This window comes from Aythya fuligula, chromosome 16, assembly GCF_009819795.1.
Source record: "Aythya fuligula isolate bAytFul2 chromosome 16, bAytFul2.pri, whole genome shotgun sequence".
Classification (NCBI taxonomy): Eukaryota; Metazoa; Chordata; class Aves; order Anseriformes; family Anatidae; genus Aythya; species Aythya fuligula.
Genome location: NC_045574.1, coordinates 15974291 through 16000904, shown reverse-complemented (window position 1 = coordinate 16000904; position 26614 = coordinate 15974291). Strand labels below are relative to the sequence as shown.

Here is a 26614-nt window from a genome sequence, read left to right as displayed (position 1 = left end):
CAGGGCAGGGTGTTCACTGGGCTGGTGCCAAGGAGCTGCTGGCACCGCTGGCAGCGCAGAGCCCTGAGCGGGAGAGCTGCTGACATGCTTTTATCTCCCTTATTAAACCTAACATTAGGTTTTAAGAGGAGCCTTAAATAACGTGCCTCTGCCTTTACAGTAAAAGCTGCTCCGAGTTCCAGCTGCTCCTGGCTCTGGGATTTATGGCCCTCCTTCTGCCCCGCTGCGCAGCCCGGTGGCGGTGGCCGCGGGCTGCAGCCGCTGCCCCCAGCCTCGCGGGGGGGACCCGGGCTCGGCTGTGCTGCAGGGAGCCCGGGTTTGTGCGCGGGGGGCCCGGCAGGTGTCGGGCAGGGATGCTGCCGGTCTGCCCTGCCCTCCCCCGGCAGGAGCACCGGTACCGGGAGCGGGGCGGGCTGCAGGGGCCGGCCCAGCGGCAGAGCATTTAACGTTAAAATACCGGCTTTTTGTCAACGGAGCGGTGGAGAGTAACCGCGGGTACCGGCCCCCAGCCTAACCCAGCGCGAGCTCCGGGGGGCGCGGGGCCGGGGCCGCGACCCCGCCGCCGGCCGGGGCTGGGAGCCCCCGAGCTGCGGGAACCGGGCCGGGGGCCGCCGTCCCCGCGAGGGGGGGCTCGGCCGCCGGCTGCCCCGCCCCGCCCGGTGCCGGTGCCGGTGGCGGTGGCGCAGCTCCATCTCCTGGCGGCGCGGTGGCTCCGCACCCCCCGGCCGCCGCCGCCCCCCCCCGCCCGCAGAAGCCCGTGTCGCGGACACGCGTGGGTCCGGGGCTGCCCTTTATTCACCCCGGCCGCCGCCCGTCCCGGAGCCCGCGGCCCCGAGCTGGGCGCTCTCCCCCCCGGGGCTGCCCGGCAGCGCCGCGCCCCCGCCGTCCCGCACCGGCCGCCTCCAGCGCGGCCCCCCCCGGCCGGCGGCAGGGCCGGGCCCGCTGCGGCCCCCTCCCGGGGCGGTCGAGCCGCGGCCCCTCCGCGTGTGCCGGCGGCTTCCCCTCCCTGCCGGGCCCGAGGGGGCAGAGCAGGGGGCGCCGGCCCCGGCTGTGCTCCTGTCAGCGCCCCGCGCCCTCACAGCCCCTCCTGCTCCGAGATGCGGCTCTCCTTGCCGTCCTCCTGGGCCACGGGCTGGCCCCCGAGCAGCGTCTCCTGCACGGGGAAGATGTCCTCCCCGTCTTCCTTGGGCTCCTGTCGCTCCATCTCCCGGGGCACCCCGGCCTCGACCTGCACGGGCGCAGAGCAGGGTCAGGGGCAGGCGGTGGCATCCCCTCTGCAGCCACCCGCAGGCTCCTGCCACGCTCCCACCCTCCCCAGGGCCTCGCCCTCCGCTCGTGCTGCGTCCCTGGGGGTCCATCCCCGCGGCGCAGCCGCAGCGCAGCCCCCCCCGCCCAGCCCCTGCTCTGCAGCTCAGCCGCTGGCACAGCCCCGGCCGTGCCAGAGGGACCCTGACCTGCTCCAGAGGCTGCCTCACCTGCTTCGGCACGCGTCGCCTCAGGTCTGCAGGGAAAGAGGAAGAGAAGGCAGCGGTCAGGGCGCGCTCCCACGCTGCGAGCCCCGCACTGAGCGCTGGGGTCAGAGCCAGGCCGGTGCTGCCGTAGTGCAGGGCCTGCAGCTCGCGGTGCCAGCCCGCAGGGACCGGGTGCCGCGGAGGAGCCCAGCTCTGGCCCTGTCCTCTGGCAGCCGGCCCTGCTCAGGCTGCGGCAGCACCGGTGTGCCTGCGGGCAGGGCACTGCCGGGCTCCAGCAGGTGCCCACTGAGCGGCAGCACACGAGGCTCGGGGCAGCCACGCTTTGGTGCCGTCCCCAGAATCAGCAGAGCTGCCGACATCCTCCCCACACCTTGGCCCAGCCTCTGCGGACAAGGCTCCGAGGCCCCAGTCCCCGCTCCTCACCTGTGTGGACCAGGCAGTAGATGCAGATGCCCACGAGACAGGTGACGACCGCGGCCGTGATGGGGATCAGCACGGACAGCGAGGAGCGCCTGCCCGACTCTGCCAGGGGAGATGGGATCAGCGGGGTGCCGCCAGGGTAGGAGGTCCCTGCTCCACACAGCTCCAGCCTGCGGCACCAGGCACTTACCACAGATCACATCCGAAGTGTTTGTCCCTTTCTCCTTCACCACGAGCCCCTTTTCCTCACAGCTGCAGGCAAGAACGAGACATCACCTCAGCAGGAGCCTGGGTATGCAGAGCCCCCGAGGAGGTGCACGGAAAGCAGCAGGCAGTCAGCCTGCTGGGCTCAGGGGCGGTGGCTGGGGGCCCACCCGGCACAGGGGCCCATGCTGTGGGACGGGGATGCCAGGCTCCTAGAGCCATCCTGCTCCAGGGTCCTGGACAGAACCAGAGGGAGCGTAGATCTGAGACCTGCACTGACAGAGAAACCCTGGGGCTTGGGCACTTCAGCTGTTGCAGAGCAGCTCAGAGATGGCTTGATGACAGGCTACAAGTGGCTCCATGGGGAGGTAATTTCTGGCCGCAGATATAAGCAAAGTGAAATCCAATGGCTGGCAACTGAAGCGAGACTAATTCAGTCCGGAAGTAAGGCTCACGTTTCTACCAGGGAGTGCAAGTAACCCTCCAGCAGCTTTCTACAGACGGGCGAGCTGCCAGCCCGTGGCATCCTCAAGCCCCGGCTCCCCTGCAGGGAGGGCTGGCACCTCGGCCAGTAGCCACAGCCAAGGAGCGTGCTGGGAGGCAGAGCCTGTGCAGGGCTGGCAGGACCCCGTGGCCCTTGTTCCTGGCTCTGCAGTGCAGAAGGCAGCGTGGACACCCCTGGACAGGCTGACGCTCTGTGCACACACCAAGGGATGGTCACAAGTGCCTGGACACCTGCCTCCAACTGGGCCACGCCACCCCCAGCCTCACTGCGCTCACAGCTCTGCTCCCCTTGCTCCTGCCCTACGCCATCCCAATGCTGCCTCCCTCAGAGCCTGTCCCAGTGTTTTGTCCTCAGGTCCCCTCCAGAGGCTGGCAGCTGGGGACGTGCCAACAGGGACGTGGCACAGCTGGGTGGGCATAGGATGTGATCAGCACTCAGACCTTGTCCAGGGGTAGCACGGCTCGGTTTTGGAAGAGACGTTGGAGAAGGTGCCTTCTGGACAGGGCTCGCAGGGCGATGACGTCCGAGCCACGGCCTTGGCTGGAAAGGAACAGAGGTTGCAGGAAGTTTTGTAACAGGCTGCGGGGATCACCGAGCAGCCTCTCCCGTGGCGATGCCACCGGGCACAGCAGCAGCACAGCTCCCCCGAAGCTCTGCTGGGAGCCCTGTGCCAGGGAAGCACCCCGTGCTTGGGAGGACCCGAGGCCGATGCTGGCAGTACCTCGGTCCCTGGGGGAGGGTGGGAGCTTCTGGGTCTCACCTGCCACAAACCCAAAGCCCTGCCTGCAGGGCTGGTTCTCCACGCAGGTCTGGCAGCTGGTGTCTGAGCAGTGCATGCCGTCCCGGCACTGGCACACTGTGTTGTGCGTCTCGTTTCCCTGCGTCTTCACAATGAGGCCAGTGTCTGGGCAAAGGGGCAAGGTGAGGCACCGGACAGGTGAGCCCAGGCAGACACCAGCCCCCATGGCCCCACATGCTGGGGCCAGCATGAGCACAGAGCACTTACAGTCTTCACAGATGTCGTGGGGGGTGCAGTGCCGCTCCTTGGTCCAGCTCTGCTGATAGTGTCCGCTCTCACAGCGGATGCAGACAGAGTCTTCTGTGGCGTTGCATTCAGAGACCAGCTTTTCCCCTGCAAGTGAGGTAGGGGCAGGTAAGTGCTGGGAGGCAGGGGCGGGGGAGCCTTCCCCCTGCATGCAGCAGCTCTGCCAGCAGGATGCAGCAGCGCTGGAGGCTGTGGATGCCAGGGCCGCTGTGGCACATTTGTTCAATTGCTGGATGCTGCTCCGGCAGCCAGGGCTGCAGGGGCCAGCACAGGGCTGGGCAGGAGGTGCTGGGGGCTGCAGGAGAGTGGGGCAGGCGTTCACTGCCTCCAGCATGCCAGGGACTGGGAGCCAATCTGGCCATGCCAGCGGGAGTAGCTGTCCCTGCAACCTGCCTGTGCCATGGGATCCTGCGGCTGCAGGAGCTCAGACTGTGCAAGGGAGCCCCTGCAGACTTGGTGAGGTGCGGGGGGTCTCAGGGCACCCACGAGGTCCCCAGCTGCTCCAGCACTAGGTGACAGCGCGAGGTGAGCCTGTGGGCACTGCTGGCAGGGGGGGGCTCACTCGCAGCAAGCGGGGCTGGCTCCGGCCGTGGCCGTGCAGTTGGCTCTGGCACAGCTGGGCCTCAGGGGCCCAGGAAGGGGAAGGCGTCTCCGTACCTGGCTGACAGCGGTTGCAGCACTTGCCCTTGTGCTCGTACTGCTTATCAGAGCATCTCACGGCGTCACCAGGCCCCCAGCACTGGAAGAGATGAGATTTGTGAAATGACACTGCTCCGCCACACTCCTGCACGGCCACGGCTGCTGGCATGCGTGTGCCACCTCACGTGCTCACCCACGCCCCGAGGTGAGGTTTTCCCTGCACCACGCTTCCCATGCCTGCACTAACCACAGACCGCAGCAGAGCCGCCCGCGCTGCCTGGTGCTACCAGTGCTCGCTTTGAAGTGGGATGGAAGCAACTCTGGCAGGGTGGCCCCATGTTTCCTCAGATTTTCTACCAGGCTGTGCATCACCTTGGGCCCCTGCCACTGCCCACAGCGCTGCAGCACTGGCCAGGGGGAGCAGCATCAACCGCGACCCCCGACCCAGCAGAGCACGGCCAGCCCTCTCCGAGGCCAATGCACCAGCCCCGAGGGGCAGCAGGCCCCAGGCAGGCAGGTCAGCTCTGCACAGCCGCCCACCATCCTCCCTTGGTTCCCCCTAGCAGGGGGACTGCTTGCTCAGGGCAGGGTGGGAAGGAAGCAGGGAGCTGTCCTTGTCCTGGGGGCTCGGATCTCTAGCCAGTCAGGAGGACACCCGTGGCATTGTCCCTCGCGAGCCCAGCACTGCGCATCTCTGCCAGAGTGGCTGCGCCTGGTGAGTCTGCCAGGCCCGGGGAGAGGGAGGGAAGCCCAGCAGGGCCCTGGGGCAAGAAGGCTGCGAGGACTCGTAGTGAGGGAGGGCTGGGGGCCAGGCCGGCAGCAGCCCCGTGCTCTGCAGACCCCCACGGGGTCCCGCAGGCAGCCCTGGTGCCACGGCGCTGCTCTGCCCGAGGGGCAGCGGGGCCGGGGGCAGCGGGGCAGCGGAGCTCCGGTGTGAGGCTGCAGAGGGAACTGCCCCTGTCACGGTGCGTTTGTGACTTCGGGCAGGAAAGGGAACTGAAAGAGGTGCTCGTGCTCCCGGCCCTGCTCCTGCTCACACCGCCCAGCCCCCCGGGACCCGTTCCGTGCTCCGAGCCCTCGAGACCCCGCGCCCGGAGCCCCCCGGCCGGGCTGCAGCCCCCGGCCCAGCCAGCGGTGCTCAGCTCTGCCCCAGCCCCTCCGGCACAGAGCGGAGCTGAGCCGGGGCGGTCCGCGGGGGGACCTGCCCTGCCCGCCCTGCCCGCCCTGCCCTGCCCTGCCCTGCCCTGCCCTGCCTGCCCTGCCCTGCCCTGCCCTGCCCTGCGCTGCCCTCTCCCCCTCCCCAAATTCACGGCCGCGCTCCAGACACCGGCGACGGGGGTCCCGGGGCGAGGGGAGGCAAATGCCGCGGGGAGGCGCGGATAAAGCCGAGCCCCGGGGGGAATTCCCAGCCGCAGGAATGAGGAACGGCGAAGCTCCGCGCCCGGCAGCCAGGCCCGGGGCGCCCGGCCAGGGTCTCTCCCCCGCAGCCTTCCCGGCACGGGGCTGGGCGATGGCCCCGGGCCCGCTCCCGTCGGGGCCGCAGCGCCGCCGCGGGGCCCGGCCGCGATCGGCGGGACCGGAGCGGCGCAGGGGGGAGCGGAGCGGCCGGACGGCCCCGGCCGCTGCCCCCCGGAGAGCCCCGCCGCCGCCGGGCACCGCGGGGACCCCGCTGCCCGCCCCGCTGCGGGCCCCGCGGCAGCGACCGCCCCGGCCCCGGCCCCGCTCCCCGGCCCCGCGGGGCGCCGCACTTACAGCCAGCAGCAGCGCGCACAGCAGCCCCAGCAGCCCGCGCCGCCCCATGGCCCGAGCCGAGCCGAGCCGAGCCGAGCTGTGCCGTCCTGTCCCGTCCCGCGCCGTCCCGCGCCGTCCTGTGCCGTCCTGTCCCGTCCCGTCCCGTCCCGTCGCGGGCGGCGGGGCAGCCCGTAATAACGCCTCGGCCGGTTTCCGCCCAGGAAGGGGCCGCAGGGGCCGCCCATCCTGCAGTCACCGGGCTCCCGCCGCCGGCTCCCCGCGCCCCCGGGGACTTCCCCGGGCCGCGGAGCGTGGGCAGCGCGGGGCCGAGGGCAGCGCCGTGCGGGGGCGGCCGCGGGGACGGGGCCGGGGGCCCGGAGGAAGCCCCCCGGCACCGCGCTGCGGGCCCGGCCCCGGCCCTACGGGCTCCAGCCCCGCGGTCCCGGGGCGGCCGTGCCCGGTGCCCGGGCTGCGAGGCGGGGCGGGCCGGGGGCAGCTGGGGCAGCGCGGGCCGGTGCGGAACACCGGAGCCCGGCCGGCAGCTCTACCCCGCCACGGCACCCGGCCCTGCCCGGGGTCCCGGGGAGCGGCTGGGGCTCGGTGTCCCTGAGTGGCTCCAGGCGAGCGTCACGCTGCAGCTGGAGGGAACCTGCTCCTCGGCGGCTCCCTGCCAGCCTCCAGTTGCTGCCTGGCCTGCGCCTTCCTGGGCGGACGGGGTGCAGGCCATGGGCAGGACTCGGCTGTGGGCCACGGCCAGGGGAGTCTTTGTGCTGGCCTCAGTTAGCTCATTTCTGAGACAGAAGTTCAAGGTTTCACTTCGTTTTCCCAAGGAAAGACAGGTCAGAGCAGTGGCCCTGGAGAGCCCCTTACTGTTCCCCCAAACTCTGGCGTCTGTGCGGAGTCCCCAGAAATACGTCAGCCAGAAAGGGGAAGAGGCAGAAGGCCTGCGGGGCCCAGCTGTGCCGCTGGCTGCCTGCGGCCTCGGCTGCATTTCCCTGGGGTCCCCAGAGCAATCCCCGGGGAAGTTCCAGGCTCCTCTGCTCTCAGGAGATTTCCCTGGATCCAGCCTGTGGTGCGTGTCTGGGAGGAAGGGGGGCTTCCAGCGTCCCCCTGCACCCCGCTCACACAACGGCACTGCTGCCCCGTCCCCTCCTGCAGCAGTGCCACCCACCCAGCCATGGCCACGTTGCCCCTGCCCCAGCTGGGAGCCCGTCCAGCACTGGCTGCGCGTGCAGCAGGGCTCAGGCTGCCCCGGTGCCGCTGCTCCCCGCGGGCAGTTGCCGGTGCCCCGTGAGCCAGTGGTGCCCGCTGTGCCGCTGCCCACCCGCAGCCCCTCGGGGCTCCTGCCGCCCGGCGGGGGGCTGTGTGCCGGGACAGCTGCGGGGCCGCGTGCTCTGGATTCCCCCTGCCGTCATTTCCCAAAAGCGATCCGCTCGAGGGCACGAGTGGTCCCAGGGGAGCCCTGAGAGCAGACACCGAGCGGCAACGGCGCGGGAGGGGATTTCTGGGCCCAGCACTCGCCCGGGAAGTCCCCCAAAGCCCTGAGCGCGCCAGGACGGGCTGCGGGCGGCCCCGGTGCCCCCTGCCCGAGCCGGCGGGGACACGGCCCCGGCGGCAGCCCCCGGCCGCGGGGGGTCGCGGGGCGCCGGGGTCGGGACGCGCCGCGCTCCGGCCCGGGGAGGCCTCGGGGCGGGCTGGGGGCTGCCGGGGGCGCAGGGCCGAGACGGCCGGGCCGGGGCGCCGGGCGCTGCCGCTCGCCACAGGGACCGGCGGGGCGGCGGAGGGGGCCGGGCGGTCCCCGCAGGGAGCCCTCAGCGCGGCCCGAGGGGACGGGGTCGGGGTCGGGGTCGTGCCCGCCGCCGCCCTGCCGGCGCCCCCCCGCGGCCCGCCCTGGCCGCGCTCCGCCGGACTACAACTCCCGGCGTGCCTCGCGGGGCGGCCGCGGCGCGTGCCGGGAGCCGGGCGGGGCGGGGCGGGAGGCGGGGCCCCGCGCGGAAGATGGCGGCGGGCCCCGTGCCGTAAAGCGCGAGGCGGCGCCCTTCCGGCCGGGCCCTGGGCGCGCTTTGCGACGGCGCCGTGCGGCAGCGGCGGTTGGCGCCTTTGTCCTGGCGGGCGGCGGCCTGAGGCGGCGCGGGCCCGGCGCGGCGGTGAGTGCGCGGCCGGGCGGCGGCCCCGCAGCGCCGGGGGGCGCGGGGCGGGCGGGGGCGGCCTCGCGGCGGTGCCCCCCACACCCCCACACACACCGACACACATCCCCACACACACCCCCACCCGCCGCACGGGGCCGGCCGAGCGGGGCGGGGACGGGCCCGGGGCCCGCGGCTCCTCGGGGCCCTCCGCGGCGGGGTGAGGGCGCCCGGGGCCCCTCCGGCCCGGCCGGCCCCAGTGGCTGCCTCCTGCCGTGCCCGGGACCCGCCGCGGGCTCCCTCGTGGCCCGGAGCCGGCCCCGTCCCGCTCCTGCAGCGGCAGCGCTGCCAGGCGGGATGGCTGTCGGCAGAGCCGAGGGTTTTAAAGCCAAGCGGCTTGAACTGACCCCCCCGGGCCCGTTGGCACGGGCGCTGCCGTGAGCCGGCCCGCTGCAGTGCCTGCGAGGCCCGGTGCCTGCGGTGGGTCCGGGCCCCGCTGCTGCTCGGGGCTGCAGGGGCCTCCTGGGCTGCGTCTGCAGCAGGAGCCGTAGCGGGGAGGTTTCCCCGTTTACCAGTACCCGGTGTCACAGGCCTACGTCTGGAACAACATCTGGGGCTTCTGGTCTCATCAGTACTAATGGGTCCTTGACTGTAATCTGCAGGCGGCAAATGGTCAGAGGCAGTGAGTGCTCGTGTGGGAAAGCTTCCTGCAAGCTCCACGTGGGATAGAGCTCGGGATTTATCGCTTCCTTTTGGAAGTGACCTGCAAGTGGAGAAACAGTTATTCTTTTTTTTGTTTTGTTTTGCATAGAAGGGTTGTGCATCCCCTTCCCACAGCCACCCCCTGCCATTCCCAAGCTCAATAAAAAGAAACGAGAATTTGTTTTGGCTTCCCATAATGGGAGCAGAATGACCCACCGGCTGTGTTGGGAGCTGCTCATGGGTGCGATGTCCCAAGGCCGTGCTGGTCCCGATCCGTGGTGGTGGGGCACCGAGCCCCTGCCCCGGGCAGTGCTCTGAGCACTGGGCATGGCCCCGACCTCCCGGGTGCCTGCTGCGTGTCTTAGAGCTACTTCTCCACTTTGGGAGAATTTTGAAAACTTCTTTCAACCTCAGCTGAGAACTCAAGCTGTAATAACAGAAGTGAAATCTAAGAGCTGTGTACAGCAAAATGGGACAAGGCTTGGTACTTCAGGTGAGGAAGGTAAAACTCTGTGTGTAGCAGGGGAAACGACGTATAGGAGGACTGAGGCAAATGAGGTATAAGAACTGACTTTTTGTTCTTGGAGTGTGTGTGTTTGTATTTTGTTTGTTTGTTTGCTTTCTCCCTGTTCTAGCAGTTCTGTTCATTATAATAAATAAATAAATATTGGAGTGGGAGGCATTCTCAGCAGGGTTTCCTAAAAGCAGACAAATAATAAAAGCGTAAAGGTAGTTGACCTTGAATCAGTTTTATGCCTCAAATCCTGGAGTAAACTTACTTCTCATGCCAATTAAATGTTGTAGAAGTACCTTAGTGAAATCATTTTGTGCTTTTTGGTGTCTGACTTGTTTATTTAGATGCTGCTTTTAAATTACAGTGAATGCAGCGTACTGGTGGGAGGTGTGCTGGCTGTAGGCAGCTCTTGATGGACAGTAGAAGTTTCTGTTGATATACTCAACTTCACCAGCTTTTCTGTATGGGCTTCTTACCTACAGAAAATTCCATCCTGTATTTCTGTAGTCAGATGTTTAGGAAGGATGACAACTTCATTCTTCAAATAGTCTTCAACTTTGAAAATTTCAGTGCTTTTCACTTTTTTTTGAAGTGTTACGTAATGGTGACTTTTACAAGAGAAAGTGCGAATCCTGGATCAGTTTTTCTCGTTCTGTTTGGTTTGATAGGTTCTGCTCTGGTGTTTTGAGGATTTTGTTTTGTGTGCTAAAGCTCTTTGGGTGACCGTGTAATGAACACTGCTGACTGTTCCCGCAGCGGTGCTGCGTTTATGTTGGGTGCTTAAATTCCAGCTGTGGACCCGCCTTCGGGGGAGTTGGCATCGCGGTGGGGACAAGGATGTGCTGCTGAGTAGCGAAGTGCATGAGAAGCTGCTTTCGGGGCTGGGAAGGCTAAGGTTTTGCGCTTAGTAAAGACATCCCAGTGTGGTCACTGAAGCACATTTTAAAATACTTTGCAATGTCTCATTCAAAGCCTATACAGAAATATTTGGCTCCTGTTATGCAATGTTGAGATGAGTGTTTCCCTTCTGCTTATTAAAATATTGCATAAATTTCAACTCTTCTTACCAATGAACTGAGGAATTAGGTATGACAACACGGGGGGTACTGCAAAGCTAAAGTTAAGATGTTTCAGCAGTCTGGGTTTTATTGGTATTTTAGTTTGGAGTTGAACCATTAAAACACATCTGCAAAATAGATTAGGCTTGCTCCATTCCAGTTCTGTGGGAAGATCAACCGAAATGCTGCGGTGTACGTTTTTGCCAGACTTCCATGTCCCTGGTATTGAGATTTCTCTGGAGCGAAGCTTGCGTCAAACCGACCCAGTTGGCTTCTAGTCTGCAAAGCTGTTAAGTTTAATCTTGTTCCAGTTTAATTTTAATGTCATGGATTGAAATTATATGCGTGGCCATTTCTCTTTTTTGCGAAGAGTTGGATTTGGAACGAAAGCAAAATGGCTCGAGGACGCAAGAGCAATAGCATCAAACAGAGCGACTTCACTAACAGCACCAATCCGCAGGATTTAGAGAGAAGACTTTTTGTCGGCAATTTGCCCACAGACCACATGACTCGTGAAGAAATGGAAGAGATATTTTCAAAATATGGCAAAATCAGGGGTTAGTATTTTATCTTATGCCTTTTTGTGGCTGGGAATTCAGTCAAATATAACTTTCATGCTTGTCAAATGCTATTTGATGGTGATGAGAGGAGTGACTTATGTTTCACTAATAAGTGACCTTTAATGATAACTTCCTCTGCCTGCATTTTCTCTGAACAAGTAATCCCCTCGATGCAGCTGTACCCTAGTGTGTATATACGAGCTGTGCTTTATCTTTGGGGTTGCAGTGTGATATTACATGGAGCAAATCCATTCTTTCAAGTGACTTCGTAGTCTCTTACTGAAGTCTTGGTCACTTTGTGGGTTGTTTTTCAGTCACTGCCTTGTCAGAAGGAAGTTGATCTGTTTTGTGGTGCTGTCTAAGAAATGCATTTCAGAGTTCCTCAGCTCTGCATTTCGATCCCAGTAGACCCAGATTTCCCAAAAAACTTGCCCAGCTGTTTCTGGGTAGTGCCCTTTGCTTGCTCCATCTGGTGGGGTGACGTGGCCTGGGTGCGGGGTCGTGCAGTCCCTTCCTTGTAACTGGTCTTGCCCTGCTGTTAACTTTTCCAGCCCTCAGCATGTACCATGGCTATGGGTTCGTGCAGTATGACCGTCTAGAAGATGTCCAGGCCGCTCTGGACGGTGAGAAGGGTCGCCTTTATAAAGGGTATAGATTAGGTAAGGAAAACTGATCCCTGCTCTTCTACTGACCTTAGCATGCGTTTTGGTAGAAAGGGTGCTTTTGTTCTAAAGCTCTCTGGAAAACTCACTGTGTGGAACTTGCCTGGCATTAGTCTAAAGTCGCTTTGACCAGGTATGTATTTTCCTTCCGAGTTACCTGCCCTAAGTGCTGTGTGGTTCATCCGGAGTGTTTTCTCTTGCTACTTAGGTCTTGCTCTGAACTTATGTTTGTGTTAGTGTTTGAACAGATCTATAACCTCATGTTGGGAACTGTTGAGCACGTAAGCCCTGGAAAGTATTGATTGAAACTTCATGCACTTAGTTTTAAAAACATTTGTAAAGCAGTTCTGGGCTTCATCTTGGCAGGTTCAGAGGAATTGGCCACAGAACCTAGTGTCCTGTTAGATAAGAAAACTTAACTTGAATTGTCTTGCACGTGGGGAAATCAATCTGTAAGTAGCCATAAAATACAAGGTGCTTTAAAAAGGCCATTTTCATAAAGATGAAGATAATTCTGCTAAATATGCTGGGAGCAATCTTAAACAGAAAGGAACGGTGGGAAGCCTAAGAATAATCTATTAAGTGCAAGTAAAACGTTACTTCCAAAGCAAGCCTGTGCTAATTTAAAGAAAAACCGTTTGATTTAGGAAGGAGTGAAAGGAGCAGTAAATAGCAAAATGGAGAAGTACCAAATACAAGCCTGAAGGTGGAGATGGTGGCAAATAGGGAGGACAGAAGGCTACAAGGAGAAATTATGGCCAGCATTGTCAGAGTCTAGAAGTTTAAACAGGAGCAGCTGCATCTGACTCAAATGCTAATGGGTAATTATTTGGAAGTGATAACTAATTGGAGAAGACCACCTAGTCTTCAGGTAATCTTTCTTCCCTCTCTTTTTGAAGAGTTGAAAGACGTTGCTTTTTATGTAGTTTCCATTTCAGTAGCAAGCTTAAAAAAAATAAAGCCAGCAGCTACCAAAACTAGACCTCTCAAAATAATTAAATCAACATTTGTGAGGTTCAGTGCAATGAGGACCTCCCTAGGCTTTTAATGTTGCTTTCCTTGGAAAACTGTGGAGTTCTGGGGCCCTGGCAGAGCGCTGCGTGCTTGCCAACAGGTTGAGCAGAGCAGAGCCCAGCATCAGCCCTGGCAGCAAGTAGACTGCATGTGCATCCTGCCAAGTGCCTGGTGAAAGAATAATCCCAGTCAAAGTAAATCCTGTCACACTAACAATACTGCAAGTTTTCTGGATAAAAGTAGCAGTGTTGATGTAGAAGACTTCTGTAAGATGGTTGATTTGGTTAAGAAACTAGTACAATAAAAGCAGCGAAGTGTTTTGTGGGTTTAAAATGAATTTCAGTGCAGCATAGATGGAATCGCTCAGCGTTTTGAGTGGTGTTCTGGAAGAATTGGTTCCTTGTCGTACAGTGTTTTCATGAGAAACTTGTGTAGAAAGCACACTATCATCTTTTAAAAAGAGGGAATATAATGGAGGTTGAGTCACTGATGGTGAAGTGACCTGGGCTTCTTCCTAAGCTGGATACAGGCAGAACTGAACTCCCAGGAAAGGCCAGTCTGAAGGTCTGCACCTAGCAGCAGTGCTTTTGTCATCCTTAGCTGTACAAAACAGATTTGTAAGTAGGTTTTAGTACCTGTGGGGTTTTGCTGCTGGAGTGCTGTGTTCAATTCTGGTATGCCCAGTTCAGAAAGGGTAGTGCTAAATCGGAAAAGCCCCAGGAAAAATCCTAAGGGTTAAAGAGTTGAAGAGCAAGCCCTAGAAAAAGGCTCCTTGAGTGGATTGTAGTCTAGTCGGTATAGGTATGACAATAAATGGAAATAAATAGTTTTATTTAACAGCAAAATAAGTTATACTTGGAATAATTCGTTGGAGCTTTGGTTTCTGTGCTCTGGAGACTTATAGATGGGAGCCAAAAGATGAGCTCTAGTTCAGTTCTGCTGCTTGACTTGAGATGGGAATGCAATTCAAGAAACTCTTGCCACCTGTGTTTATTCTGAAGGTTGCACTGTAAGGTTGCAGTGTCACTGTCATCTCAAAGTCCTACAAAACAGAAGATTTTCATTTTCTGAAAAGTTGTTTTGTCAATGTTCAAGCAATCTGTAAATGCTGCTGGCATTAAATAAAATGCTATTAAATCACTTTGTGCAAGAGAAGGATCCCTGTCAAAGGTGTCTTTGTCTCCTAGTAAAATATTTGTTCAGGTTTAAATGCTGCTTTTTAATTTGAAAGAAATGTATGGTATTGAGTGCAAAAATCACAATATAGGTTTCTGCAATGGCATCTTAAAGCAAAAATAAAAATCTTAAACCCAAAAAGCAGATAGTGTCTTGCTTAAAGATAACATTTGACTTGAAAAATGTTCTCAGCTAAAAAATAAATGCAAGGAAAACAGTTACTTCAGTTACGCAGTGTAAGTATTAAATATACTGGCTAATAAGAGGGCCTTGTGAGAGTTCAGTCTTGCTAACACATCCACAAATGCTTAAAAGCTTTCTTTATCTTTAATGAGGAAAGCTGTGTAGGGAATACACGTCCTTCAAATTTAGTTGGTGATAGCAGACACTGCAACTGTACTTGATTCTGGAGAGACTGCTTCTAGCCCCGTGAATGCTGTTACCCTGCGCTCAGTCACGTTCAGATCGCGCTTGCCCCTCTCCCTGTATGAAGAGAACACGATACTTCTTGACTGACAGCAGGGGCAAGAATTAGAGCTAAACTCTTACCTCAAATTTTAATTTTGAATGTAATGAAGGATGGTTTGGGAAGTTATAGAAGGTGTAGAAGTCAGCCTAAGGAATGTTACTTGGCATGTTTAGCTACTTTTAAAGCTCCTGCAAGTGACCAATATAAATAACTAATAAACTTTAATTGTTGATAGATTCTTGGGGAGCACATAGGACCTAAGTTTGGTTTTGTTAATTTTCCTTAAAAGGTTCTCGGAGTAAAACATCTGAAATCACTTCTGTTTGTTCTTGCCCCACTAGTACATTATTTCATCTTCAGCCAGCTGTTACAGCAGGCTTTGTTTCTCCCCAGTAGAACAGTATTGGTCCCTACCAGTTTGGGGCAACTTCACGTTTTCTGGTTGAGGACAAGACGTTTCTTCAGTTCTCTTCTTTGTTTTTCACCTCATAGTGTTTTTCATGGAGATACTGAGAAGCCAACCAGTTTTCAAATTTCTGACCTATTGCACCTCTTTGCATCTCAACCCAGTGGTGTTCTGAGTGCCCCGTGTTGACTGCACCAGGAGCTCGTGCCTCGGGCTCCCTGCATCCCGTTTGCTCCGTGGTGGAGGCTGTACAGTTCAGTGCTGCAGCGGCCCCTTGGAAGGCAGTTGCATGTGCCATTTGAGAACCCTTGAATTATTGTCACCAAGGGTAGCTGCATGCTCCATTGAACAAGACTGGCTGTGAATTTAAGACTGCTGGCCAACAACTTCCTTTCTCAGAGGTTTTCAGACTCTGCTTTTTCTCCTAGAGTCCATGAGTTGCATTCTGCTTGCTCATAGACTGCAGAAGAAAGAGGTTCTTATGGAGTGAAGAGTCTGGATGTAGGCCTGAAATAAAGTGTTAAAACTTCACCTGAGCTGTCCACCCTATTTTGAAGTCAGAGAAATCCATGAAAACTTCATTGCATTGTACTATCTAAACTTAATAAAAAAAATTGTCAAAGTGACAATGTCTCTCTGCTGAATGTATTTTCTTGCACCATCTGGTTGTTGTTGAGCTTAAGTTGCTTTCATTTGAATTGTGCTGATGATCTTTTTTTTGTTCCATAGCATTGAACAGATGGGTTGATTATTCTTTACAGATATTAATAAAGCAGCGGAAAGAAGAAATATGAATAAGGCTTCATCAAGGTCCAGTCCGGCACGAAGGTAAAGTACCTGGAAGCAGTGAGTTATACTAGGAAGGGCAGGCTTTTAGGGCATGAGCCCACTGCCTGTGCTAAATGTCTGTCTCTCTTCCCTACTGCCACCTCCCCAGTCAAACGGAGATACTCACGTGAGACAATCGGGATGCGACTGCTCCACCTGTAAGAGCCCTTCTGGCGCTGACGCCTCAGGAGGCACGAGGGAAGCCTCGTGCTTGCTGCTGTTACTGCAGCTAAGTGTTACGCTGTGTGGCGCAAGTTGTGAGACTTGTGAGGAAGAATCAGCTTGGTGTTTGTTCCTGACCCAAGTCTCAGAGAAGCCAAGGCATGTAGAGATACTGCCAAGGGGCTGTAGTGTTCTCAGTGCAGAGGACTTCAGGATCTTGCCTCTTCTGATGTCAAAAACCTGCAGTCCTGAAATGAAGCTGGAAAAATGCACGTTAGCAAAGCACAAGGCAGCGTGTATCTGTATTGCACTGCCCCATCTGCATGTGTACTTGCATTTTCAGTATGTGGAACAAGTCTCTGCAGTTACACCCAGGGGTGTGTGTCTGCCTGCTTCTCCTGGCTCCCCACGCCTCAGCAGGCACTGCGGGTGCAGCTCCTGCACGCCCTCTGCGTGTGAAGTCACAAGCAAGTGGAGAGGACAACGGTTGTCCTGCCATGGGAAGACGACTGCTGTTTCCTTTCAGTGGTGTCACTGGGGAGCGCACCGAGACGTGCTGTGGTTACCGTGTGGTGTAAGGCCTGCATTTTCTGCACTTACACTGTTAGGCTCTGCACACAAAGGAGGTGACACATTGGACTTGAAAGTAATCGAGATCTCACATGATTGGTGCGCTCTATTAATTTGACCTGTTAAATTATCAAAAAGTGGGAAAAAGTGCAACTTGCAAGACATCTACTGCCAAAATGCAGAGAATCTGAGTATCTGCAGTCCTTGGCACTTTGTATATACTGCATTTATCCTGCACAGGGCCAAATGCATTTGCAGAGAGCAGTGCATAGGCAGCAGGCCCAGGAAATGCTTCAGGCACATGTCTGGGGGTTCATGTCACAGAAGCAGCAAGGCTTGGGCCTGGGCAGTGCCAGGCGTGCTTGGTGCTGGCATGGGGACCCCAAAAGTGCTGCGCACACATGAGCAGCAGGCACTGATGCCACGCCTTTGGCCTCGGTGGCACTGCAGGTGTACGATGCTGCAGGCGCTGGGTAGCGCTGCAGGTATGAGAAGCAGATGCCAGTGCAACGACCATTGGGCCTCAGACCACATTGCAAGGGACACGCAGCAGGCGCCAGTGCTGTGGGCATTGGGATCAGTGATCCTGCATGCTCACAACAGCCTGTGCCCCTAAGGAGCACTGGAGACACACGAGCCCTGGGACCGGACCACCACCACAGGCACAGGACTCAGCTGGCGCTGCGGACACCGTGCGCATCCCGTGTGGCTGGCACCAGGTCCCAAGCAGCAGCGCAGGCAGCAGTGAGGCTGTGGCTGCCGAGTCGTGGGCAGGGCTCTGGACCATGCCGCAGTGCCTGACCAGCAGCTGCCGATGCCAGGGTGTGGAGTCCTGAGCCCTGCTGCAGGCCCAGGCAGCAGAGCTGAGTCCCAAGCAGCTGCAGGCAGCTGGCACTGCAGGAGCCGGGCCACAGAGCGCAGAGGTGGAGAGGCAGAGGCAGGAGGAGGCTGCTGCGCCCTCACGCTGCTGCTGGGCGGCAGTCATGCAGGTGCGAGAGCAGAGGAGGCCCGGTGCCACGTCTGTAGTTGTGTTGCACTTGTGCGTTGTTCTTTCCGGATCAATTTGTCTCTGCAGATAATGTGGCCTGTTCTGGTCACCCCCACCCCAGCTGGAATAAATGTCATATTGCAAAACAATTACTCTGCATCTGGCTGTTTTGCTGTATAGTCTCACAGCTACAGAAAGGTCAGGTACTCAGTATTCATCATAGCAAACGAGGAGTTTCCCCTGAGCTTCTGCCATCATTCACTGCAGGCTGGGGGGAGGAAGGGGTAGGGGAAGACAACGTGCATCTCTCCTGGGCTGTGGTTCTGTACAGATCACAACCAGAAAGCTGATTTGTGTGCTCAAGAGACTGAGGGAGTACACACGTGTGTGTGAGCACATTAACAGGAGAAGGCTGTCTATAACCTTGGTGGCAGCACTGTAGTTTGTCCCAAGATCTGTTTTCTATCTGGAATCGAGAATGCCAGCGATCCTCTGTATCCCCCAGAACAGCTGGGTGTCCGAGGCACCAAAGTCCACGCATGGGCTCTGCTTCTCACTGCTGTCTGTTCTACCTCTTAGAGAAACTTGGGTGCATCTGGCTTGTTTCTCCTGCTGTTCTCTCCGAGTGACTACAAAGTGAATGCGCTGTAGTGGAAACGGAATTAAATTTTGCTTATCTTTCATAAACTAGATTAGTCTGATAGAAGATTTTTTATTTACAAAACTGGACAGAGGTGAAAAGATGCAAAAAAAAAAAAGTGTTGTTTTCTTACAGTTGTCAGTATCGTGGGGAAAGAACATTCCAAGCATATGAAGCTCAGTAGTTCCCTTGCAAGATTTTTTTGGTTTGGCTTAGACTACAGTGAAAGTTATGTTTTCTTTAGAAAACAAAATATGACCTGGAAAAAACTACTGTTTTGGAAAAGATGAAGACTGGAACGTTGCTCTCTTGACTCTGAAGACAGCGTGGTACAAAGTCTGAATGAGATGGATCATTCAGATGTGACAGGATCCTGTTCCTGCTGATGGTGCAGTGCTGGTTGGGTTTAATGTGGGGCCTCATAAACATCAGACTGACTTTCCATGGGAACTGTCCCTTCACCGTCAGGACACGACGGTAGCTTTCTGCTAACAGCACAAAACCAACCACACCATGGAGCCTACTGTGTCTCTGGTCTCAACAAGCTCTTTTTTAATCATGTGCCAGTAGCATCCTATTTCAGGTATTCTGCTGTCATCGACTTGTGAATTCAATAGATCCCTTGAATGCTCCTAGCTATCCCATATCTGTGGGTATTAGGCCACAGCACCTTGAATTCTCTCAAGGAAAGTGCAAGTTAACGTTTGATTGATGATCCGTGGCTGACATCAGAGGTCAGAGGCCCTGCAGTGATGGTTTCTGAGGTGCCTGCTCGCTCCTCCCACAGGCGCCCTACAGTTTTAGTGATGCTCCAGTAAGGAGCTTTCTGTGACTCTTGGCTACAATAAACGTTGTAACTAAGAAGATTCTCCAAATATGTTTGTTTTGACAAATGTGTTTTGGGGCAATTCTTGTCATGGGATAGGAGGGAGGCTTCAGCTGCTGAGAGAAGGGTCGCTTTGGCACCTCAGGTAAGAGATCTGGGGGTAACCACACTTGTCTTGTTAGCAGTCTAATGGAATTTCCCTGGTGTTTTCAGAGAGCCATATGCCTACGGGGATGGCCGAGATACCAGACGCGATCGCTCCCCTCTTCGGGGGAGCCCACGGAGAGATCCCAGAGATGGCAGGGATGGTAGAAACGGACGAGATTCCAGAGACGCTCGAGACATTCGAGCTAGAGACATGCGTGATGCTAGAGACCACAGGGACCCACGGGACCTGCGAGACCTTCGAGACCCCCGGGATATCAGGGATCCAAGAGACTTACGGGACCCTCGTGATGTTAGAGACTTCCGTGACCCCCGGGAGCCGCTGTACGATCGATACAGGGACCCGCGGGACATGAGGAATCCACGGGACATGAGGGATCCGCGGGATGCGAGGGATCCGCGGGATATGAGAGACCCTCGGGACCCTCTGTACAGGTAACTTTCCCGGGGCTCTGTTTGTCAGCATGATTTCACGGCACTGCCCCTCTGGTTGTACTGGTCTGAGCGGTGCCAGTTGTTTAACGCAAGGATATTGCTCTAGCTGAGGACAGTTGGGTGCCTGCTTTGGGTCTTGAGGGTAACAGCTGGGTTCTTCAGTAACTGAGCTCGAGGAAGGTCTGTATGTGATGCACTGGCGAAAGTTACTGACTGAGGTATGCTGGAGCATGGGAACCATTGCTTCTGTAAACCTTGCAGGCGAGATGAGACTTACGACCGTTACCTTCGCCTTGAAGACTACTATCGGCGGAAGGACGACTCGTACTACGACCGTTACAAAGAGCATTTTGATAGAGCACCAGTGAATTCAGAAGGTTAGTGCCTTTGACACCAATGTTTAACGGGCAGATCCGCATCCTCCTCTGGGAGGATGTAGATGGCTGTGGTGCTGATGGACAGGCACCATCCACAGTGCGTTGCCTCCTGTGGCGCTGGCTGGTTTGGAGACAGCCCAGCCATACACACCTCTTTGCTCCGAGCAAATCCAAAGAGCATTATTTGTTCTGTCTTTCTGTGGCTTGGTTTCAGACCGTCTCAAGCGTGAGGAGCGACGGCGAGAGGAGCTTTACCGCCAGTACTACGAGGAAATCAAGAGACGTTTTGATGCAGAGAGACCTGTGGATTGTTCTGTGATAGTGGTGAACAAACAGACAAAGTAAGAAAGTAGTTATGACCACTGGTTGTTATTGTGTGCTATAAGAAAATGGAATTAAGCTTAGCCCTGCCTTGGGGATATTTGTCTTGCAGATTCCCTTGAGAGTGGCTTTAGAGCCCTCAGAAAGCCACAGCTTCTGTGGAAAAACTGACTGGTTCATCAGATGTAGAAATACCGTTGTATCTTAGGCTTTACTTGTATTCCCTTGTCAGCTATCAACATGCCTTGTCCTGAACTTTTTCTACATGCTCTTCATGTCAGCCTACTGTCACGACAGATTGTAGTGGCCAATACTTGTTATTTTGGGGTTGAATGATATGGAACTTAGTAACACGTGCTAATCAAGAGATAGCACAGGGACATTGTCAGTGTTGAGTCATGGGGGTGTCCCTTTCAGAGCTTACGTCAGATTGAAAGGAGCTGAAATTTGTCCACTTCAGCTCCTTTCAGTCAGCAGTTATCTGACTTAGATTACTAAGTCAGATACCGTTCAATGCAGTGTGTAAGAAATATAAAATCACTGCTGAAAGTAGTCATGAACAATACCAAAAGCATGCGTAACAAGGACAATCTCATGTGGCAGTCTGAACCTTTACGGAGGTGTCCCCACTCAGTGTGCCTCTTTACTGTGCTAAATGCGAGATCACTTACCTGGAAACAAAAACGTAGGCCGTGACTGTAAAAACATGCACTTTCTTTTGGAATGTAAGGACTGAAAACAATTTTAGGAGTCAAATGGATTTCAGTCAAAAATGCTGGTATGTCTATAGTTTGGAGAACAGGCAGTGCCTCTGTTGGGAACAGGGAGGTGTGCCTCTGCCTGCAGTAAGGGGAGCAGTGCTGTAATGAAGGCACCACTCTGACGTCTATACCTCCACAAATACATATATTGAAGAATAGAAAAGATGTAGATGACCACAGATGTGGCTTGGGGTCTGAGGAAAATGTTTGTCAAGAGGAAATTTAAAGCTCTCTTTAATCCTTATGAAGAAGAAAAAAAAAAAAAAAAAGATGAAGAGTTGCATTTATTTAACTTTGCTATACCTGTGAGGCAGAAAGAGAGCTGCTGCTTGCCTGGTCTGGTGACAGAAGGCAGAGCAGGAAATCGTTGTTTGAAACCAGGGAAATGGTGAAACTGAGGTTTACTTTTAGTGGGGCTGATTACCTATTGGAACAAATCTCCAAAGGGAATTTTAGATTCTTTATCCCTTGGTGACTAAAAGTCTTTGGGAGATACAGAGCACAAATTATTGTACCCAACAGAGAATTCTGTGCTGTGCTTTGTGCAGAAGGATCATCTTAACGTTCATCAAACACCTAAGAATCTTTTTGGTGTGTAACAGCCACAAACCTTAAGAGCCTGGAGCACGTGGTAAATCTTGGATGTTGAAGCCTACTTGTCACCTACTATAAGCCTATTAAAAGATGATTCATGAAGGAGTTAGATATATTATCAGTGTAACTTAGAAAACTTTAAAAAGGCATTTGGGGGCAGAGGAACAGTTTTAGTCACCTTTGCAGTGTTCACCTCCAAAGGTGATAATCTGAACCTCCTTCACAAGCTGCAAGTGTGCACAGACTAAATCTCTCAGAGTGCATATGCAGCCAGTATTGCAATTTTGGTCCTGAGTATTGTAAGCTTAATAAAACGTTTGGAAACTTTCAGCTCAACCGTATAAGCTATTGTTTGTGGGAAGTCTGCAGGGCAGTGGATACAGGAAAAGTGGATTCGTAGATGCTGTGTTGATATTGGGCTAGAACAGATCACAGCTAATAGAATTAAAGAGCAAGAGAAAATGTATTTGGAACTGAAGGGAAAGTATGGATAGTTAATTCTCTGAAAATTAATATTCAGGTTCAAATGTTGACCTGTGCTACAGTGACTTAGGATAAGGTGCACTTGAAGACACTAAACATGGCACGAGTAACTAACTGTCTTCTGGAGGTTAGCTGCTCTGCTGCACACTTATTAGATCTCTTCAGGAATAAATTGCCTCATTTAACGAGAGTTCAATTTAAATGCATTTATATGTAAGCAGTTTTATAATAGTATAAATCCTTTTGCAGACACTTTTTCAGCTAAGCTGAGGCTTGATTTATTTTCTATCAGTTAAACTGAAATGACTGATTTAGTTCAAAATAAGGGTGGGATCTAGGCTTTTACATTACAATATTGAGATTGCCTTAATACTGTCCTGTTAAACATTACGAAGTTAGGTAAGCCATCAGGAAATTGAATCTGAGATGGAGAGGGTGAATGTGCTAGAGTTTGTTTCTGTATGTGACTGACTTGTAAAACTCTGCTGGCTTTGCTTTGTGTTAGGGAGTACGCGGAGTCAGTGGGGCGGAAGGTGCGGGATCTGGGCATGGTAGTGGACCTGATCTTCCTCAACACCGAGATGTCACTGACGCAAGCCTTGGACGATGTGAGCAGAGGAGGGTCTCCTTTTGCCATCGTCATCACCCAGCAGCATCAAGTTCACCGTTCTTGCACTGTTAACATCATGTTTGGCACCCCACAAGGTACTTGAGGTCTTAGTAGGCTGCGTAGCTATGTGGTCACTCTGTTTTAGAGCAGTTCTTTGTGTAGTTCATTTTTTCTTGAGCAGTTCCACACAAGATGATGTTCATCCACGCTATGTTGTAAGGAGTTACTAACAACTTCATGGCAAGTGATACCTGTAACTATCATTATTTACAAATTTCTATAATAACTTATTTGTCCCTTGCCAAAAAGGCTGTCTAATTTCTGCAGGAGAGAATCTCTGCTGCATTTTAGGGAAAGTCATGATCCCCAGTGCTAGAAGAACCACAGTTCTAGAAAAGACACTACTGCCTTGATAGGTTTCTGAGTAATACCAGTCCAGCCTCAGTTTACCACTTAACCGTTTTCTCAAAGAGGAAGTGTTTGGAATGTGAAAAATCACAAGACAGATTTCATAAGCAGATGAGAATTAAGGAAAAGACAACAGGGATAGCTTATTCTGTCAAGGCAGAGATCTGACTGTGAAACCGGAGGGAGTTGTAAGGAGACACAACTATACAGTGATTGAGTGTACACATCCCGTATTTTCACCACTATTTATACTTGTCACATAATTTTCTGTCTCAGGGTATGACTTGGTTGTTGTGAGCATGCAACTAGGCATTTGTATTAACAAATATTTTGTCAGAAGGTGATTTTGGAAAGTCGGGCTTTTGCTACGATCATGCCTGCTCATGTGCTGTTTACAGAAGTGGGTGTTTGACCGCAGTTGAGCTTTCAGCAGTTTTCTCCCTTGTTATGTTCTCAAGTAATGTTTTGTCAGGTTCATCTGAATGCACATTCACCATTTTTTGTTGCTTACTGACTGAAGAAGCCTGGTTTCTTTTAACATCTGATCCAGGTGTGGGGAGATTCTGTCATTTTCTGCAGAAATCCATCTCAAGCACACTTTCAGTGGCCTTTCTACTGCCCTTGGTTTTAACTCTTAACTCCTGTGGTTTAATACCCGTCCTGCTGCCAAAACTTCTCCTCTTCTTCACTGGATTTAGCTGCATATCAGATCTGATAAGAGCCCCTGTCACTAACGCATTCACAGTGCTTTCTAGATATTTAATATTTTGCACTTGAACCGCATACGGTCACCTTTCCATTCCTGTTAGTTTTAGGGAACTCTTTCACAACTTGTGTAAAGCTTAATGTGAAAGTGAACCCCAGGGCTTTAGGCATTTTTGTGGAAGATAAAGAACTTCTCTTTTAATCTCTCTGCGTAAATCTGTCTTCTGGGGAACATTTGTGTGTGTGCTTTGTGAAGTGGAAATAATGACCTCAAAAACTTTAAAAGGCAAGTGTAAATATAAAAGTTGAAACTGATCATTATTCGATGTATTATGGAAGAACTTTATTGCTGTTTATTGTCCCAGAGTTTAAAACAGTAGTGAAATTCAGCCTGTTCTTCTTTCCTCCCTGTCTCCTGCATATATTCACACTACATTAAGGTGTTGACAGTACAAAACCAAAGAATATTCTCATCAGTGTCCTGCTCTGGGAAGGTCTATCAGCCTAGAGTGCAATTCTGGGGCCTGTCGAAGGGTTCAGCAATAGAACAGCTGGAGCTGTCTCCTCTCAGAGCGTGGAGAAGTTGTGTGAAAGGTAGAGGGAGCTGCTTACTCTTTTATTCAGATGAGACACCAGAAAGACTGGTGTGGTAGCTTCTCAGAGCCCTCAGCTGTGGAAAGAAGGGTCGGCCTTGCTGGGTGATAGCCTTGAGCCTTTTGGCTTAAGAAATTGAACTCTTGCTGTGTGCCTAGAGAGCTCTCCAGATCTCTGCTTGCAGTTCCTAAGAGGTGCCTGCCTGCTGAATGAGATACGCTGCTGCGAGTGAGACAAGATACCTCCTTTTAATGCCTTTGGTTTTCTTAAAGTGTTTCTTTTCCTTGTGCAGAACACCGCAACATGCCACAAGCTGACGCCATGGTGCTGGTGGCAAGGAATTACGAGCGCTACAAAACAGAGTCACGGGAGAAGGAGCGTGAAGAAATTGCCCGGCAGGCTGCCAAGATGGCAGATGAGGCCGTGCTGCAAGAGCGAGAGCGCCCACCCCCTGTGGAGGAGGGGGCCAGAGGGGGTCACCCTCCGGGGATCCAGACTCTCTTGAACCTTCTGGCAGACAATCGCTATCTGACTGCTGAGGAGACTGATAAAGTAATTAATTACTTGAGAGACCGGAAAGAAAGGTTACTTAGGGGAAGCACTGATTCTCTGCAGGGTAAGTTGTGTCAACCCTAGACAACACTACTGATTGTCTGGGTAGTGGGTTCTCCGGGCTGGGACAGGACAGCAATAATGGCATTACAGAGGGGTCCTGGTGTAGTAACACTTTCACACAGCGACGTGTTTTACGGAGATGGACGTGTATTCAGGAGTGCTGAGACTATTCTGATGTTTCATGTGACAGAACTTTTATATTGGATTCTCTCAGGGAAACCACAGCGCTGCCATAACTGATGGGCTGCTACACAAAGGGCAACAATTATGTTGAGTGGCTTGGGTCCCCCAAAGCTATGCAGCCCTCATGTTTAGAGGGGTGGGTATTCACTGAGACTTGTGTCTTCTTGGTAGCTGTCTCACTAGTTTCCTTTAGGTGCCTCTTCAAGGGCATTTGGAGAGCTTTAACTCTCTTTCTTTTGTTTCCCAGCACCCATGTCAAGACAGTCTCTGGGAGCACCTTCAGCGTCATCTCTGGGCAGTCAGTCCAGCCTTCCAAGCGCTCAGGCTCATCAGGGTTCACAGCCTCTGGTCTCTGCTCCTTCTGTTCCAGTGTCCTCTGCTAATCCTCAGCAGGAGCTTCAGGCAAAAATCCTCAGTCTCTTCAACAGTGGGGCAGCAGCAGCTGCTGTAGCAAACAGCAGTTCTGCAACCTCTGCGGGCACATCGGGTGGCACACCGAGTCAGAACTTCGCTAGCATGGCCAGCGGTCAGGCCCGATCAGCACAGATGAGTGCTGGAAATTTAAACCAGGCTCAGCAGAGATTGCAGACTCCAAGCGCACAGCTTCCTGCCCTCCAAGGCCCTTCAAGAAATGCAGGTCCAAGACCTGGAGCTCCTCCGCCAGCTCAGGCACTCTATGGCCAGCACCAGAATCGCCTCCCTGCCCCTGGCAGTGTACCTGCTCAAAGGCCAGTCTCGTCTGGTATCAACTTTGACAACCCTAGTGTACAGAAAGCCTTGGACACCCTTATCCAGAGTGGTCCTGCACTCTCCCACCTAGTGAGCCAAACAGTGGCTCAGGGGCGAGCAGGGTCCTCTGCCCAGCAACCCATGGGTTCCTACCAGCGACACTATTAAAGCTGAGCTGTCAAGCCCTTTCCCCTTCCCTTTGCCATTCCATACTTATAGCTGTTTAAAAAGTCTCCTGTTCTTGACATGGGACAAATGCCCCTGGATATGCATGTCCTCTCCACTTTGGTGAGAGTGTACTCCCAGTGGCATTGCTGCTGAGTATTGCTAGTGCTGCCCTTCCTCACTTCGGTCTGGATAGCAGTGTAGCAGTGTTCGGAGAAGTGTATTTTATTTTCTCAGTGGCAGAATATGCTGAGAGCCACTGTGGGTAATTGATTGTTCTGTCTAAGCACAGAAGCTGCTGCAATGACGGTCCTTCTGCTTTTTCTCACTCCCATTAGCTGGTGTATCTTCACCATGCAATGCAGTCTGGTCTCACCAAATGGTCTTAGCACAGTTTTGGGTCAGTGGTTTTGAGAAAATGAGATGGGACTGAACAGAGCCCTCTGGAGATGCATCTTTTTGGAAGGGGCACTATTTTTCTTTGGATTTCTTTTTTTTGTTTTTGTTTTTGTTTTTTCAACGCCACATAAACCAGCCTGAGAGAGAAAGTACGATGGTAGCACTAGCAGCTGAATTCATGTAGCACGTGCCTGACCATAACTTCGTAAGCCACGACAGTACCGGTCAGTGCTTCTGTAGCTGGGCTGTCCGGTCCTGGCGGAGTGAGGCTGACAAGTGCTCCTCACCTCACCCAGCAATGCAAAATGGCAGTTCTGGTCCAAGCACAGAGGTGGATCGGAAACACGAGAGCT

General features: G+C 54.3%; 2 protein-coding genes across 6 annotated transcripts; one reads left to right on the top strand and one right to left on the bottom strand.

Annotated features, from left to right (window-relative positions):
- Nucleotides 1–997: 997 nt before the first annotated feature.
- CD40 (CD40 molecule) lies at nucleotides 998–6085 on the bottom strand. The gene is made up of 9 exons (XM_032198386.1): nucleotides 6038–6085; nucleotides 4304–4385; nucleotides 3608–3733; nucleotides 3362–3505; nucleotides 3042–3141; nucleotides 2083–2144; nucleotides 1896–1994; nucleotides 1476–1501; nucleotides 998–1228 (listed from the first exon to the last, which is right to left on the bottom strand). Exons 1-9 carry the CDS (start codon nucleotides 6083–6085, stop codon nucleotides 1076–1078), a joined length of 840 nt encoding a protein of 279 aa, XP_032054277.1. The 3' UTR covers nucleotides 998–1075.
- Nucleotides 6086–8112: 2027 nt separating this feature from the next.
- NCOA5 (nuclear receptor coactivator 5) lies at nucleotides 8113–26383 on the top strand. 5 transcript variants are annotated; one of them, XM_032198359.1, is made up of 10 exons: nucleotides 8113–8163; nucleotides 10787–10973; nucleotides 11528–11635; nucleotides 15465–15531; nucleotides 18931–19317; nucleotides 19579–19694; nucleotides 19909–20035; nucleotides 22359–22558; nucleotides 24463–24786; nucleotides 25216–26383. In XM_032198359.1, the coding sequence occupies exons 2-10, from the start codon at nucleotides 10811–10813 to the stop codon at nucleotides 25863–25865; spliced, it is 2142 nt and encodes a 713-aa protein (XP_032054250.1). In that variant the 5' UTR covers nucleotides 8113–8163; nucleotides 10787–10810; the 3' UTR covers nucleotides 25866–26383. The 5 variants fall into 5 exon arrangements, with proteins under 5 accessions (XP_032054250.1, XP_032054254.1, XP_032054251.1 ...); XM_032198363.1 differs by lacking the exons at nucleotides 10787–10973; nucleotides 11528–11635 and having other exon boundaries at nucleotides 8140–8163; XM_032198360.1 differs by lacking the exons at nucleotides 8113–8163; nucleotides 11528–11635 and having other exon boundaries at nucleotides 9051–10973.
- Nucleotides 26384–26614: the final 231 nt, after the last annotated feature.